The 17,596-nt window shown below is 37.7% G+C and overlaps 1 protein-coding gene across 3 annotated transcripts in view; it reads right to left on the bottom strand.

The window, feature by feature from the left end:
• The window catches only part of LOC127643822 (SH3 and PX domain-containing protein 2A), a 129,838-nt gene that overhangs the window by 37,778 nt on the left and 74,464 nt on the right, over positions 1 to 17,596 (bottom strand). For 2 of the 3 annotated variants that reach the window (XM_052126722.1, XM_052126720.1), the window contains exon 6: positions 16,628 to 16,653. In XM_052126722.1, the coding sequence (XP_051982682.1) occupies positions 16,628 to 16,653 (26 nt within the window). Of the gene's footprint in view, positions 1 to 1,311; positions 1,360 to 16,627; positions 16,654 to 17,596 lie in introns of all 3 variants that reach the window. The other variant, XM_052126723.1, reaches the window with a different exon arrangement.

Consider the following 17,596-nt stretch of genomic DNA (forward strand, 5'->3'; position numbering starts at 1 on the left):
TCTTCTAGAAATGTATAGAGGCTTGCTCTTACCATTTATTCCACTGCATTTAGTAAATTCTGCACATGAAATTTAACTAAATAATTAGGTCCTCCACATTATGTTAAAATATGAGCACACAAAATAAGCCCTGAGTGTAACCTATCATAAAAACATCTGATATAGATTTACAGTGATTTCACCAGTTTGTAGGCTTAATTATTTCTTTTAATGTTTGCATTTTTATTTCATTTTCTCTGCAAAATGTATGCTTGAAATATTATAGATATTAATGTCAGAAATACCTGGCGAAACCCAAGTTGAAAACACATTCCACAGTTAATGTAGCCTACATATCCAGCTTCATCTGGTGAGAACAATAAAGAATATATCAATAAAATAATAAAATAATAATAATCATCATAATTACAATTAATAATAATAATGGTAATAATAATGATTATTATTATTAATAATAATATTAATATTTAAATAGGCCTATCTGAGGCATATATTATATACAAAAACTATAAATGTAAGATAGTTGCATTTTAAAATTAGTTTTGAGACACGTCCGGTTTAAGCCACGCCCACATCCAGTTCTATCAGATTACAGAAATTACAGAAGCTTCGCTGCACACCCCTAATCCATACACAATACCGCATGGGTGAATAGTAAAGGACTATGCAACATTTGCTAATTATATATATATTTGTTTTTACAAGAACCCAAAAACCAATGCACTAAGCTGGAGAACCTATAATGCATAATCACTTTTGAAACTTTTTTTAATCACCCAAGAACATCAAAAATAGCAAAGAACCATTAAAAACTATTTAAAGAGTGTTGACTCAAGATTTTATAACACAGCGGAGATCACCATGACATTTAAGGATCTCTAGTTTTGCTGGTCTAAGAACAGTGTTTTCAACCCTAATTAGTACATTTATATTTATGCATTTGGCAGATGCTTTTATCCAAAGCGACTTACAGTGCACTTATTACAGGGACAATCCCCCCGGAGCAACCTGGAGTTAAGTGCCTTGCTCAAGGACACAATGGTGGTGGCTGTGGGGATCGAACCAGTGACCTTCTGATTAACAGTTATGTGCTTTAGCCCACTACATCACCACCACTCACACTAGTAAAAAACATTCAAACATGAGAATAATGAAAAAAAAAAAAAAGAAGATTTTTTTTGCTATTTGTTAGTATACAGAGACAAGAGATTACAAGCTATTTTGTTCTAGCAGCAAGAGGAAAAATAGGGTAAAGAGAGAAGAGTTGTAAGAGGAAAAGAGAAAGCACATGCACACACATAGTATATCTACCTGAGGCCTCAGACTTGGTTGGACTGTCCTGAAGGCCATACATCCAAACTGAAGGCAGCGGAAAAAGAAAGGAGATAGATAAGAGAGATTAAAGGGAATATAAAGTTATTCAGGACATAGTTGAAAAGATATAACAGCCAGCATTATATGTTTTCTTCAATACTACAAAACCAAGGCCTATAGAATTAGCTTTGACATTAGAGTTATTCCTATAAAGAGGGGGGTGCGGGGATGCAAAGTACCCAGATATTTGTTGACAGCTTTCATGAGATTCACACTTTAGTATGTTCATCATATCCCACTGCCTAACACATCTTAGAAGCTTCTTAACTGGATTCGCCAAACACCCCACTATGGCTAAATGGCCAATAGTGCAGAGAGCACACAGCTTAACAAATACATTAAGCAAAGCACCATCTGGTTACAATACCCATTAAGCATCACATGGTGCTGAAAAACAATGTGACTCTGTGTAAAAAAATGTATTGCTTGGAAAGCCAATATGTCTGAATTTGAGGGTGTGCGCTCACAGAGGAGTTTCCTAATATCTCTTCTGTTATCATGTACACGCACAAACCTTCATCAGGAAATTAAATGTCAGGAGTCACTATTGGTAAAAAATTCAAGAAGGCACTGGGGAGTGAGCTCTGCTGACGGGAAGAATTATTTTGTTTCTACGTTTACATTTTCTGTTATAAACACTTTGACAGACGTCCCATGAAGGCATGTGCACATATGACGCCAACATTTAGTATAATTTAAATTTGAAGTGTTTAATTTCTGCACCATTAGCATCAATAAATCATTTTTAAATCTCGGACAAACAAGTTGAGCCAATGTTGCTATGTCTTGCTGGTCAGGATGCTCAAACAAACAGAGAAATGTTGAGCTTTTTTTTTCTTCTTCAGTATACAAATCAACAAATTGATTTCTTATAATAGTCTTTGCATATTTAGTTATGATAGAAGAAAGTGTTTTAACACAATTCAGCTTTCAACTCAAAACACAGAATTCAAGCTCACATTGTTTCTTACTTTTACATTTTTACCTTCATTCGACCCCAGAGGAACATCACCCTTATATGCCTCCACCCATTCGCTTAATTCCACACCTCCGTCTCCTAATCTGTTCATTCCTGACATTTCTTCCCTCCTACATTCTATGTGATTGTGTGTTAAACATAAACACAACTAATGAAAATGTATCATTTGATCCGGGCAGCTATTACCCTTTCATGTCCCTCAAGGATTGGTCCCCACCCAAACCTCAATCTCATTTGAACAACTTTGAAGAATGGCACCCGCTTTACTTGCAAATAACCAGAACGGGTGTTAAATCAGTCACAAAAATGTCAAGCAAATGTCACTTTTAAGATTGTCATCCCTTTTAGCTTCAAAAGATTACGAACAACTTTCAAAGCGGTCATCTGAAGGTATCAGATCTTCTGCAACTATGTTAAATAAATAGGTGACAGTGGAATCCAAAACTCTGAGACCACATTGAAAATTTGATTTATTTTCATGTAACCCTGAAGATAAACAGAAAGTTTTGGGATTTTGAACATTTCAAAGATGAATAAGAGATATATAAGATATGCATTATTTCTACATCACATATCAAATCTAAGCAAATTTGTTACATTTGCAACAATGTTTAGTACTTTGTACAAAAGGTCAGATTCGTTGCTTCCATTTGAGTAAACAAGATGCTCTTTGAAACATTCTCAAATAATGGACCATCAGGTTTTGCTCAAACTTGGAGCCCATGAGCTGTCAGTTCGAGAGCATGCTATAATTTACCTTGAGCGACCCCATGTCCTCATGTATACATTGCATTTTGGCTTCGCTATAAGCAACGAATAATTTAAATGAATTTCAACTGACTGAATACTGTTCACAAGACTCTAGACTGTCATATAACGGTTAAACTACTGCCTCAGCGAGTTACGTGACACAACAACATGACGTTGATTTCTGTAAAGTGCTTTTATAGGTGCAGAGCCAACAAAAGTGCCTATTTTTCATTGAAACCTGATTTGGTGTAAAGTGTAGCATCTCTAGTTTCTTTCGACATGCCGCTTGAAAAAATATATACATTTTGTTGCACGTAAGCGCACTGATAAACACGATGTCCACATATGTGGATTTTGAGACATTATTCCCCCAAAAGTTGAAAAAATATGTTAGTAATTTTGAACAACCTTCAACACTAACACATCTGTAGGTCATTTTGCCATATTTTAATATAAATGTTGTTATATTTTATTTTGTTATCACTGTACAATACGATTCAATTCATTAGTAAATGCATTCCTATGCATTTTCCCATTGAGAATCAATGGGTTCTTCCAAAAGATGAAGAATTTTGCATTCATAGGATTTATATGAAAATAAAGTACATTTTGAACTGTTCTGAGACCAGTGCAGACACACAGCCCAACAGAAGGTTAAGTCATTCACTCAATAGGAAGCAACCCTATAGCTCTCTTTGCAGCTAGGTGCATCCACTCCTAAAATCAGTACAAAAAAGTTACGTTTTTAGTCTGCAGATGATGTTTGGAACCCTCAACATGTTTGGCAGACATGGGACAATGATAATCAGTACTTAGATTTAGAATTTATAATGTATAATATTATTTTAACATAGTTTGCAGTAATTGGATGATGCTGGCCATTATCACAAATGCTAATATCTCAAATAAAATCCCTTTATTGTCACTCAACCATATACACAAGTGCAACAGTGGGTGAAAGTCTTGTGTGCAGTTCCGAGCAACATAGCAGTCATGACAGTGATGAGACAAATTACAATAAACATCAGATTACACACACAATTTACATAACTAATGTACACATAATTACACACAACACAATATACAAATAATAATATACAATGTACAGTATTCAATACTCACAATATAGAATATGCCGTATACAATAAAAATAGCATATATAATATACTGTATATACAGTAGGTTATATGTGCTGTATTGACATTCAGGTTGTCGGTTGATAGTCAGTTGCCAGTGTGTTGTTAAGAGAGAATATAATTTATGACAGTCCAGTGTAAGATTAATAAAGTGCAGCATTGATGTACAGGTGAAACTCGATAAATTTGAATATCGTGCAAAAGTTCATTAATTTCAGTAATTCAACTTAAAAGGTGAAACTAATATATTATATAGACTCATTACAAGCAAAGTAAGATATTTCAAGCCTTTATTTGATATAATTTTGATGATTATGGCTTACAGCTTATGAAAACCCCAAATTCAGAATCTCAGAAAATTAGAATATGACATGAAATCATTAAAAAAAAAGGATTTTAAATACAGAAATGTCGGCCCTCTGAAAAGTATAATCATGCATATGTTTTCAGTACTTGGTTTGGGCCCCTTTTGCATTAATTACTGCCTCAATGCGGCGTGGCATGGATGCTATCAGCCTGTGGCACTGCTGAGGTGTTATGGAAGACCAAGATGCTTCAATAGCGGCCTTCAGCTCTTCTGCATTGTTTGGTCTCATGTCTCTCATCTTTATCTTGGCAATGCCCCATGGATTCTCTATGGAGTTCAGGTCAGGCGAGTTTGCTGGCCAATCAAGCACAGTAATACCATGGTCATTGAACCAGGTTTTGGTACTTTTGGCAGTGTGGGCAGGTGCCAATTCCTGCTGGAAAATGAAGTCAGCATCTCCATAAAGCTTGTCTGCTGAAGGAAGCATGAAGTGCTCTAAAATGTCCCGGTAGACGGCTGCGTTGACTCTGGACTTAATAAAGCACAGTGGACCAACACCAGCCGATGACATGGCTCCCCAAACCAACACAGACTGTGGAAACTTCACACTGGACTTCAAGCATCTTGGATTGTGTGCCTCTCCATTCTTCCTCCAGACTCTGGGACCTTGGTTTCCAAATGAGATGCAAAATTTGCTCTCATCAGAAAAGAGGACTTTGGACCACTGAGCAACAGACCAGTTCTTTTTTTCTTTAGCCCAGGTAAGACGCTTCTGATGTTGTTTGTTGTTCAGGAGCGGCTTGACAAGAGGAATACGACATTTGAAGCCTCAGTCCACTCCTTGTGAAGCTCCCCCACACATTTGAATGGCCTTTTCCTGACAATCCTCTCCAGGCTACGGTCATCCCTGCTGCTTGTGCACCTTTTTCTTCCACACTTTTCCCTTCCACTTAACTTTCTATTAATGTGCTTTGATACAGCACTTTTGAGGCTTTCCCTCCTTGTGGAGGGTGTCAATGATGGTTTTCTGCACAACTGTCAGGTCAGCAGTCTTCCCCATGATTGTGAATTCAACTGAACCAGACTGAGAGACAAATTAAAGGCTCAGGAACCCTTTGCAGGTGTTTTGGATTAATTAGCTGATTAGAGTGTGACACTTTGAGCCTACAATACTGAACCTTTTCACAATATTCTAATTTTCTGAGATTCTGAATTTGGGGTTTTCATAAGCTGTAAGCCATAATCATAAAAATTATATCAAATAAAGGCTTGAAATATCTTACTTTGCTTGTAATGAGTCTATATAATATATTAGTTTCACCTTTTAAGTTGAAGTACTGAAATTAATGAACTTTTGCACGATATTCAAATTTTTCGAGTTTCACCTGTATATTGATCGTGAGCGATCAAGTGTTCAAAAGTCTGATTGCTTGGGGGAAGAAGCTATCATGTAGTCGGCTGGTGCGGGTCCTGATGCTGCGATACCGCCTGCCTGATGGTAGCAGTGAGAGCAGCCCATGGCTCGAGTGGCTGGAGTCTCTGATGATCCTCAGAGCTTTTTTAACACACCACCTGGTATATATGTCCTGGAGGGAAGGAAGATCACCTCTGATGATGTGTCTGGCAGTTAGCACCACCCTTTGCAGGGCTTTGCGTTTGAGGGTGGTGCTGTTGCCATACCAGGCGGTGATTCAGCCAGTCAGGATGCTCTCTCCAGTGCTGTTGTAGAACCGTGTGAGGATGTGTTGGTTCATTCCAAAGTTCCTCGGCCATCTCAGGAAGAAGAGGCACTGGTGAGCCTTCTTCACAACAGCCTCAGTGTGGACGGACCATGCGAGTTCCTCAGTGATGTGGACACCGAGGAACTTTAAGCTGCTGACTCTCTCCACCGGTGCTCCATTAATGGTGATGGGGCTGTGTTCTCTGTCTTTTCTCCTGAAGTCCACCACAAGCTCATTGTTCTTGCAGACGTTGAGGGAGAGGTTGTGCTCCTGAAACCAGCGTGTCAGAGAGTGCACCTCCTCTCTGTAGGTTGTTTCATCATTGTCTGTGATCAGACCTACCACCGTCGTATCGTCAGCAAACTTAATGATGGCATTGGAGCTGTGTGTTGCCACATGTGTGTACAGGGAATACTGGAGTGTACATATCTTGTGTTATGTCTGCGACATTTCAAAAACATGAATAACCAACACTCCTGAAAGCACAATGAGCAGTTTGATTTTTTAAAAATCTGACTTTCTAATAGCTTAGAATTGTTTAACATTTCACAACTTAGTCCTGCTGCCCACATATGTGGACATACATTTTTAGGAAAACAAATTTTTCTCTAGGATAAAAAATAAATTGCTAAAATAAATAAGATGAGCTAAGATTATCCGATGAGCTAGTGCTTCCCAAGGTTAATCTTGAGGTCAAACTGTATACCGTTTGAAAAGATAAGTCTTCATGGGGTTTGAACTAATTTTAATTAGTGTTAATCTCTAACACTCCCACCCATTAAAAGTACATTCAGAGAGGGGGGCTGGGTAGCTCAGCAAGTAAAGACGCTGACTACCACACCTGGAGTCGCAAGTTCAAATCCAGGGCGTCCTGAGTGACTCCAGTCAGGCTTCCTAAGCAACCAATTGGCCTGGTTGCTATGGTGGGTAGCGTCACTTTGGGTTCACCTCTTCGTGGTCACTATAATGTGGCTCTCGCTCACAGTGGGGCACGTGGAGAATAGCGTGTGTCTTCGCGGACACAAGTCGACACGTGAACTGATAGTGTCATAGAAGCACCACAAAATTCTGTGACTGTTTCTCATTTCACATTTGCTTTCGGTTAGGTTTAGGTTTAGGGTAGGGATGTCAGTTTTGGTGATTTAAATCTCGATAGAACATTGACTTTAAAAGCCTCATTTGTTTAAGAGAACATTTCGCTCGCTTTTAGCACCACACAGTGGACATTTCACTTTGAAACTGCATCGAGACATGTAATGAACCACATCATTTTATTTTGTAAAAACGTTGCCACATTGGAGAAGGCACCTACAAATTGTGATGTCAGAGCACCTAGCCCTTGAGACATAGAGAAAGATAAAAACTTTTAAATTAAGCTTTGAATAAAGTTAGAAATATTGTTGGTTTTGTGAATTGTTTTCAGAGGTTTGCTACCAAACTTTTCTTTTGAGCAGATGGATGAATTTAATAAAAATAATAATTAGTATTAACTCAGATAAATTATTTTTTATTATTATAATTAATAGTTGCCTAACAACAACAGCAATAATAATGGTTCGAATCCTGCTCAGAGCGGGTTGAGTAGGACAAGTTACAATGGTTCTGTGACCCAGATGGGAGTGAGGTTTAGGGGGGGTGAGTGTAATGGTAGCCAGCTGGTAGGTAGCTGTGCAGTGTGTAAACCTAGACTTTAGCCTCCTTGTTAACGCTCTCGCCTCCCACACCGGTTCAAATCCCATTCGGAGCAGGTTGAGTAGGACCAGTTACACATGGAACATAATGTCATAGACAAAGCATCTAAAAGACTTATTCACATAATGTTTACTAAAGCCATGGTACAGCATAGTGCAGTATAGTGCAATAGGGTATACAAGTATGCAGTATGGTGCAATATAATATGCATGTAAAAAAAAATATTTACATTCATGCATGCTACCTATACAAACCCTTTTGTTCAAAATGAAAAATAACTATTTTTGCATTTTATTTTCCATATTTATACTACTACCTCTAAAACACATACCCATTCAAAACAAATTTCCTTTGCACAAACCTGTATAAAAACTCTGTGCATATACTATTCATCTTATCCTGTAATTCTGTGTCTAACTGTTTGTGGCCACGGGGGCGTGGTCGAGCGCACATCCAGAGAGAGAGAAAGCGGTAAGGGCGCTTGCACCTGAGCTAAATTATGTCTAACACCTGTCTCAAATTCCAGTGAGCCTGGGGAGTGCAGCATATAAACGGCCATGCCACAGCCAGACTTGAGAGAGAACGACACGAGTGACTAGCGACTGGCGTGTCTTACTGAGTGTTGTATTTTGTTATGAAGCTGAAGACTCAGAGATGTTTATGTTGACAAAGTATTTGTTGCACTGATCTGATTGAACTGAGAAAACCACAGAGAAGAGAGAACGCAGAGTGTTGAAGGCAGATAAATAGCCTTACTTGACTGGGAGGAGACAGAGAGCTCCTAAATAGCCTTAGGAGCTCTCCGTCTCCTCCCTTCCATCTCTGAGATTGAACTCGTTACACTGTTGTATTTCTGTATGTACTGGAAGATTCTGATCAGAGGCCAAATAAATTTTTTCCTATTTAAATAGTGTGTGTGTGTACATCTGGGCAATAACAATGTGATGTCTGATAGTATCAGATGGTAATACCATGGTACTATGAGATACAATTACCATATTTATGGACTATTCTGAATTTACATGGTGCTTCAAAGTATTTCAAAGAATACCGTGGTACTACTATGGTAGTTCACTATTTGACAACCTTATTTGTATACCACTGTATTAACATGGTGCCCGAGGTAATGGTAGATATCTAAAAAGACATGGAAATGCCATGGTACTTTTTTATGTGTTTTCATGTAGGCTATTACGTTTTTGATATTCTTTTGGTGGTAAAATCTTTACCCGCAGTGCCATTCAAGCTGTACACGTGTTGAACTAAATAAAGACCTTTTTCCATCACTGGCAAATGATAGGACACATTCACAGGTTTGGTTTCCATTGATTGTAGATCAACTGCAACCAGCGTTATCTTTATTTTCCATGTTTTAAAATATTCCGTGAGCGTGTTGGCAAATGAGAGCGCACACCAAATTATTCAGCAGTACGCACATGAGCTTTCTGAGTCATTAAGATTGAATTCCGAAACATTTCAGACCGCTTTGCAATCTCGTGTGACCAATTCATTGTAAAGAAACGACTTATATGAGCGATTCATTTGTGAGTCCGACATCTGTAGTTCTGATTCAAAACTGCCGACAGTAAACATCGGTGTGATGTAGCGTTGTAACTTTTGTCAAAGCTATGTGCCATCTAATCAAAAATATTGATACCACCTCACTACTCAGAAATTTAGTTAAGCTAATAGCTAATCGCTATTTGTAGCAAAGCTACTACCCATCACTGTCTGTAATGTTATAAAAGCTGTTTTATTCTACATGGAGAGGGTCCACTTATGTGGGCTGCCATGTTATGATTACAAGACCAGCTGAATACTACTTGCTTAATCTCAGTAACCGTCCTGTTATTTGACACTTTCACTTAAGGATTAAAGTATTCATGAATTAAATTAAATAGTACATTTCTAAAATAGCATCTGAAACTGAAAACTATTCATTTTGAATGATACTGCATCCAAGCTGCTAGGTGTCAGTATAAATCCAAGATGACGCAAACAAAGAATTTACAACTTTAAGAGCACCTTTAAGAGTGAGTACATTATGGCAGAATTTAAATTTGTGGGTGAATTACACTGCAGAAAATAATTTAATTAAAAAGTAGGGATGCACCGATCTGTTATCTGGATCGGTATCGGCTCCAATACTGAAGCTTTTAGACAGATTGAGTATCGGTCCGATGAGCCCGATCCAAATCCGATACTGTGTGTTAGTCATGTTCGTTACAGTCAAGTAGGGCTGGGCGATATGTCCAAAACTGTTATCACGATAATATTTTTCATATTGTTCGATATCGATATTTATCACAATATACATTGCACATTGTTTTTTTGATTTGACAATAAATGATGACCGGCTTGACAATATAAATAATAGTTTAATGAAGAAATAAATCAAAAGACACAAACACACATGACGGTCAGCTGACCGTAAACGAGCTCTCTCTCATTGCACCACCCTCGCAGTCGGCCTTTATCCCTCTCGGAGGCTTAACTAGCCTGATAAAGGACCAGGTGTGTATAATCACGACCCGGCCCCACCCTCCACCCTGTCACAAATGTATAAACATTTTCTAAATTTAAAAATGTATGAAACATAACTATACATAGCCTACTGTCTCCTAAAACTGAGCTCCTAAAATAATAATGAATAGACTGAAGTATTAGCTACTTTTTAGAAGTTAGCCTACTGTACTGTGAATTCTTCATGCTTTAGAGACTTATTAATTTCCATGAAAGGGTATTACATTGCATGTAGCGTGTTTCTTTAGGAAACAGTGTATTCACAATGCAAATTACACAAAGAAATTACGCATATTCTAACTAGCGTGTCATTTAGTTCAAGTTCACCTGTTCATTCGCTTCACTGTGCTGATATAAGATGTTATATTACAGTATATGTTGTGGGTACAGGCTACTAAAGTTATTAAAATCATGTATAAATAGAATGCGTTTGAAGGAGGTGTCTACCCCGTTTTGAAGCGGTTCATTTCGCCAGTGTTCAACTCATGTAACTCAAGCAGCGAAATCCCCAATTATTAATGGATTGGGTTATAATATCTTCTATATACAGATTCTAGAGATTTTTCTTCTCCTCTTCATATCTTGCACTGTTAAAATCTTGCAATATAATTTTTATCTAGTCATATTTTCATCAAAAGTGTGCTTTAAAAAAAATCGTTTAATTATCGCCATGATGCGCCTTTTTCATTTCCTCTTCGTTGACGAAATCAAAAAACCCTTCGTCAACCAACATTTTTGTCAGTGATTTTGTTGACGAGATTAACACTGTTCTCGACACACTAATATTTGTTTAAAACAAGGTGGAACTAAACTATCCCCACATTTTCCAGTAGTTTTCAAATAGATGTTGAACTACACCCATTAAACATCATTAAAAAGCCACACCGAACTATAAACCCATTCCTTAATACACAAACACACATTGCACATACAGTAATACAAAAACACATGGCCATTGCTCTAAAACTATCCCTCCTCTAAAACTCCCATCTGTTTAGCATTCCCCTCTCTCTGTATGCCCCTCCACTCCCCACCCAGAGAGATGTGTACACAGGATTAGCTAGCCCGAAGTCACTCAGAACCCACTCTGCCACGTTAACCGGGGCGTGTCTGACTAACCCCATTCCAAGAGAACCCCACAATCCCCCCGTTCTTCCCTCTCTCCACATCTGGCTCTCACACGAGGATGAGAGGATATGGGGTCACTGATGAGAGAGAGAAAAGACGCCAAATCAATATCAATGTATTTGATGCCAAATACATACGATTAAGCTGTAATGATGTCCATCATGAGACAAACTATGATATTCCTATAGACATAAACCAACTAAAGAAGGGTTTCATAGGTAAACAAGAGGGAGATCACAAGCAGGCATGCGTTGCTTTGTGGTTGCAGGAAGAGGAGGCCCTTAACAATATATTATTACACTATAATCACACGCACAGTGCATAATTCAATAGCATTACGTTATTGCTGTAGAGCTGTACATATACAAACTTCACAACCTCAATTGAACTTGACATATCGGTTTGAGAACCTTCAGGTAATGTTTCAAACTGCTCAGATGGTCTTAATAAATTAATTCCATTCCGTATTTGCACTCTGTGATTGGTATACATTATAACTGCTTCATCCAATCAGATTTTTAGTCTTTATATTCTGTTAAATCTAAGATTTGTTGATACATTTACCCGGATTTCGTGAATGATTTTCGGCAGATTTTGTCAATCTTTTCACTGGATTTTGTTGATGCTTTTCGCCGAATTTTGTGGTTGCTTTTCGTAAGATTTTGTTGATGCTTTTTGTAAGATTTTGTTGATGCTTTTTGCCGGATTTTGTGGTTGCTTTTCGCCAGATTTTGTTGATGCTTTTCACCAGATTTTGTGGTTGCTTTTCGTAAGATTTTGTTGATGCTTTTCACCAGATTTTGTGGTTGCTTTTCGTAAGATTTTGTTGATGCTTTTCACCAGATTTTGTGGTTGCTTTTCGTAAGATTTTGTTGATGCTTTTTGCCAAATTTTGTTGATGCTTTTCGCCAGATTTTGTTGATGCTTTTCGCCAGATTTTGTGGTTGCTTTTTGCCAGATTTTGTTGATGTTTTTCGCCAGATTTTGTGGTTGCTTTTGGCCAGATTTTGTGGTTGCTTTTTTGCCAGATTTTGTTGATGCTTTTGGCCAGATTTTGTGGTTGCTTTTTGCCAGATTTTGTTGATGCTTTTGGCCAGATTTTGTGGTTGCTTTTTGCCAGATTTTGTTGATGCTTTTGGCCAGATTTTGTGGTTGCTTTTCGCCAGATTTTGTAGACGCTTTTCGCCAGATTTTGTGGTTGCTTTTTGCCAGATTTTGTTGATGCTTTTCACCAGATTTTGTGGTTGCTTTTTGCCAGATTTTGTTTGCATTTCGCCAGATTTTTTGGTTGCTTTTTGGCAGATTTTGTGGTTGCTTTACGCCAGATTATATGGTTGCTTTTTGTAAGATTTTGTTGATGCTTTTTGTAAGAGTTTTTATGCTTGTAGCAGGATTTCGTGTATGCTTTCTGTCGGATTCTATTGATGTATTTTGGGAGATTTTGTTGATGCATTTTGACAGAATTAGTTGATGCTTTTTATGGATGATTTTTGTCTTATTTTATTGATGCTTTTCATCAGATTTCATTGATGCTTCTTGCAGCATTTCATTAATGTTTTTTTGACGGATTTCTTTGATGATTTTGCCGGTTTTGTTTGTCGTTGATGCTTTGTGTAGTTTTTGAAGATCCTTTTCACTTTCTCATTCTGTTTATGCTTTTCACTTTTCATACAAAAATCATATTTTTCATCAATGCTTTTCGTGGGATTTTAATGATGCATTTTGGTCTTCCCAGGTAAACTGAAAGTGCTTGACTCTCTATAACTCTAAATATTAAATCTGAATATGAGATGGATTTATCTTCATAAACAAATAGACCTGGTTTCATTTAGAAAAGAGTTAAGAATTACTAGCTTTTTCTACTTTTAGTTTTTCATTCGTCCAAAATTGGTTCCACGTGGATGGTGTATAGCTATTTTATCATAACTTTGTATAATAAAAACACTGAGAATCTGAAGCATCATGTGGTTTACAACGAAAAGGTGCATTTCACAAACTATTTCATGCACAGAGACGGTTTAAATATATTTAGACAGAAATTACATTTGTGGGAAACAATAAATCAGTTCATCTGCTGCTGGTCATCTTCATCTTCGATTCCCCTGCACAGTGGATAGAAAACACACGTTGTCGCACACTGAATGTAATGAGTTACAATCAAACTGACTGCTAAGTTATGATTGTTTGGACTTTACTGGGAAGGAAGTTGTAAACTTGATGATTTACAATGTTAACTGAACACCCCTGTCTTTTCTATTCATTAATAAATCAGACTTCAATTATGCTTTTTATTGAGGTTTTTGCTTTACGTAGAATTTGAATGATTTTTGCTAATGCATTCCATTTTTCGTACATTGAGCTCATACAGAGCTCAGTTTGGCTTGTAAACACTGTTTCCACAGGGAGAGACCATCTTGAAAAGCAGATGGGTTTAAGACACTTAAGCTCCAAATAGGGATCAGTTTTGCCTGATTCTGACTGAAGACTGTGCTCACAGAACTGTGCTTATATCAGTCTGAAGACAGGAACCACCTGTTCAGAAGTTCAAGACCCAGAGGGTTATGTCAAGTGCACAAAATCTGACAACAGGCTGATCCAGTCTTCTGGGCTTTCCAATCAATACCTTACAATAGTGGAAGTTACAGGAGATCGGTTTCAAAATTACTAATCTGGTAGTTTTTATCCAAAGTAACTTACCATGTATTATTAGAATTTGTCTTAAGTGTCTTAGAAACAATCCAATGCCCTTGATGTGACCCTAAATGTGTCCCCGCAAACCAGCTGGGGTGGAGCTGGAGAAATGTGTGGGACATAAAAATAACAGACAGTCAAACTTCAGCATCTTTCAAGGTTTGAACTCGCAACATTTGGTATCATCCTAGTTCTTTAACCACTAAATTACACTACCCATACACCAGGTACTTCCTAGAGCTTGTTTATTAGACTTTAAATGAGAAATTGTTAGAAAGGTGTAGCTTTAAGCAAAAATATTTAGAAGAAAAAGGCTGTCCACTTCCTACAGCAAAATGTTGCCTCAAAATGGTACAACAATCTAAATCAAAAACAGATTTTTAAGGCTGCACTATTTAATGCAACCCAGTGGTCAATGAGCCTTATGTTCATTCCAATGCTATCAGCTTTTGAGAAAACAAAAGCTATTTCTCAAAACAATGTGACATCACACAAAGCTTTGGTGAACATGCTCACCATGGGATATGAGAACTTTTTAAGTCTACAACTTAAAATGAAATTTATTTTTGATAATGTTTCATCCCAGCTGCAGTTTCCACCTGCTAAACACTAATAAGAGATAACGAGATAATCAATTATGATGGAAAACAGCGAGCCTGAGATTCAAACTAACAGAAAGATGGGGGCAAGTTCAAACCATAAATCTATAAGCATACAAATAAATCATATTTACAATCATACAAATATGTACATTAGGATGGCAGGATCACAGGATGTTATTAACTTGAAGCTACAAAAGTGATCATGATGCAAATCTAGCGGTCATCTTAAGAACAAAATATATCAGAATGGAACAGAGTATGATGCAAGCATTTGTTATTACTTGATGTAGTAGACCATTTGAGGGATTTACCAAAATATTTCCAGTGTTTTCAAGGAATGAGAGAGTGAAAGATAATTGATAAATGGTTACACATGATTTTATGTTAAAATTGTGCAGAGGAAATAACGACAGCTGCAGATGCTTATAACATCACTTCAGCTGATGGTCGAATTATTACCGAAACCTCAGTCTTTTTGAAATGTTGTGAGAGCAGATAAATGTGGATGTACAAACTGACAACAAACAGATGATAAATAGAAAGATAAATATTTGAATTACACTGCAATTGGGTCAAACATATTGTGTGTACGTGTGTGTGTGTGTGTGTGTTTAGTGTGTGTGTTTAGTGTGTGTGTGTGTGTGTGTGTGTATGTGTGTGTGTGTTTAGTGAAGGTTAAAGCGATAAAATAAAGTCATCATTTAGTCATTTTGTTGTTACAAACCTATATGACTTACATTCTTCTGTCGAACTCAAAAGGACATGTTAGGCAGTATGATAGTTTCAGTCTCCATTCACTTTCATTGCGTCTTTTTTCAAGACAGTGAAAGTGAATGGTGACTGAGGCTAAAATTCTTCCCAACATTGTTCCACATGAAATAAAATGTCATAGGGGTTTCAAAAAACATGAAGGTGAGTAAATAATGACAGAAGTCAAAAGTCATAGCAAATGGTTTAATACTAAAATCCGAAATTATTTATTACATCAGTCAAACTTTTGAAAACGTCAATATTCCATCTTTGGATCCAAAATTCTAATTCAAAAGTCAGCAAAATTTTTTTTATAATAATAATAATTATTACTACTATTTTCATCTGTCATCAAAACAGTAAAATAACACAAATGGAAGTATGGGCATTATGTAGTGAGTAAAAATTTTAAACAAATCAAAATGATCTTATATTTGAGCTTCTTCAAAGTAGCCACCCTTTGCCTAGATTACAGCTCTTTTGTCATTCTCTCAACCAAAGATCTTTAAGGTCAACATATTTCAAGTTTTTGAAGAAAAGAGCATATTGCCAACTGTTAAACACAGTTTGGTTGAGCATTTCGTTGTCCTTTTATGCAGTCCGTGCCTTCAGTTGTACAAAACTTGGCAGGAATCGCTCTGGCAACAGCGTCAAGTACAAATGCACACACTTTCATGTGGCTTTCCTCCAAAGTCCCACCACTTATTTCCAAACCTTTTACAGCTGACACTCCCTGAACTCTACAAACCTCTGAGTCATGTCCAAATCTCTGAGGAAACTCAGTTATGAAGCAGTCTAACACCCTTCCCTACCCTGAGCTGAACATAAAACTGTGAGTCAATCAATGCTGCATCATGCGGAGTTCGGCGGGCAGGGAGGGTTGTGTTAGTAGTAGTACCAGTTTATATATGCTAACTCGGCCTCGTGCAACAGGTTTTAGATTAAGATGGGAGGTAAATAAGATGTTGTCTTACCTGACTTGCGTTTGGATCCATAATCCCTGTAAAACAAGCAACAGCAGAGTGACATAGTGAGTCGCAGTGAGACAATGTCCTGCAGCTGTCACACTCACCCGCATACAGACACATACACAGACACACACACACAAGAGATGCAGTGAGAGCAAGATGTGTGCCAGGGCAGGGACAAGTGTGTTTGAGTGTGTGTTTGTTAAGATCGAAGGGGCCAGCTGCTATCGTCACAACATCTGATCATGTGACCCAAACAGATCCATGGCTCTCTTGATCCTTTCACCCCCCCCCCCAAGAGGGCGGATCTCTTAACACGCCCTGATTAATAGATCAGATTGACACTCATGAGCATGTGTGCATAAGTGTGAGTGTGGAATTATGTGTGGAATTGTGTGTGTGTGTGTGTGTGTGTGTGTGTGTGTGTGTGTGTGTGTGTGCGCGCCTTGATGTCCATCAGCGTGAAATTCAGTTAAACGGTGACCAGGGAAAAGGCGAAACAGGAAGGGGATCTATTTATGGAAACTGATGCCAATGCGGGGAACAATAAAATTCAAGCAAATCCACACACACATAGTCGCTTTCTCTGTCTCAAACATACACACACACACACATATATAGTATACTGTATACAGTGGTCCCAAATGTATCTGGACACTTTTGCCTCATTTGAAATGTCTTAATATCATTGCATTGGGCAAAAAAAATATGAAACCAAATGGCAATAGCAAGCAAATTATGCTAGGCTAGGACTCTTAGAACTTATATCACATTTAATTTTAAGAAACTGGTGTTTTTTAGTTTTTAATGTATGGAGTCAGTTACTCTCAAGTTCACACAGGTATCCTAGCAGCAGGGCTAGACTGGTAATCTTGCATACCGGGCATTTTCCCGGTGGGCCGACGCACTTTGGGGCCGATCCCGATCTATCCAGTAGGAGAACAGAGAGGGCCAGTGTGACGGCCGCAAGATGTG

Source organism: Xyrauchen texanus, chromosome 5, assembly GCF_025860055.1.
Source record: "Xyrauchen texanus isolate HMW12.3.18 chromosome 5, RBS_HiC_50CHRs, whole genome shotgun sequence".
In the NCBI taxonomy this organism is placed as follows: Eukaryota; Metazoa; Chordata; class Actinopteri; order Cypriniformes; family Catostomidae; genus Xyrauchen; species Xyrauchen texanus.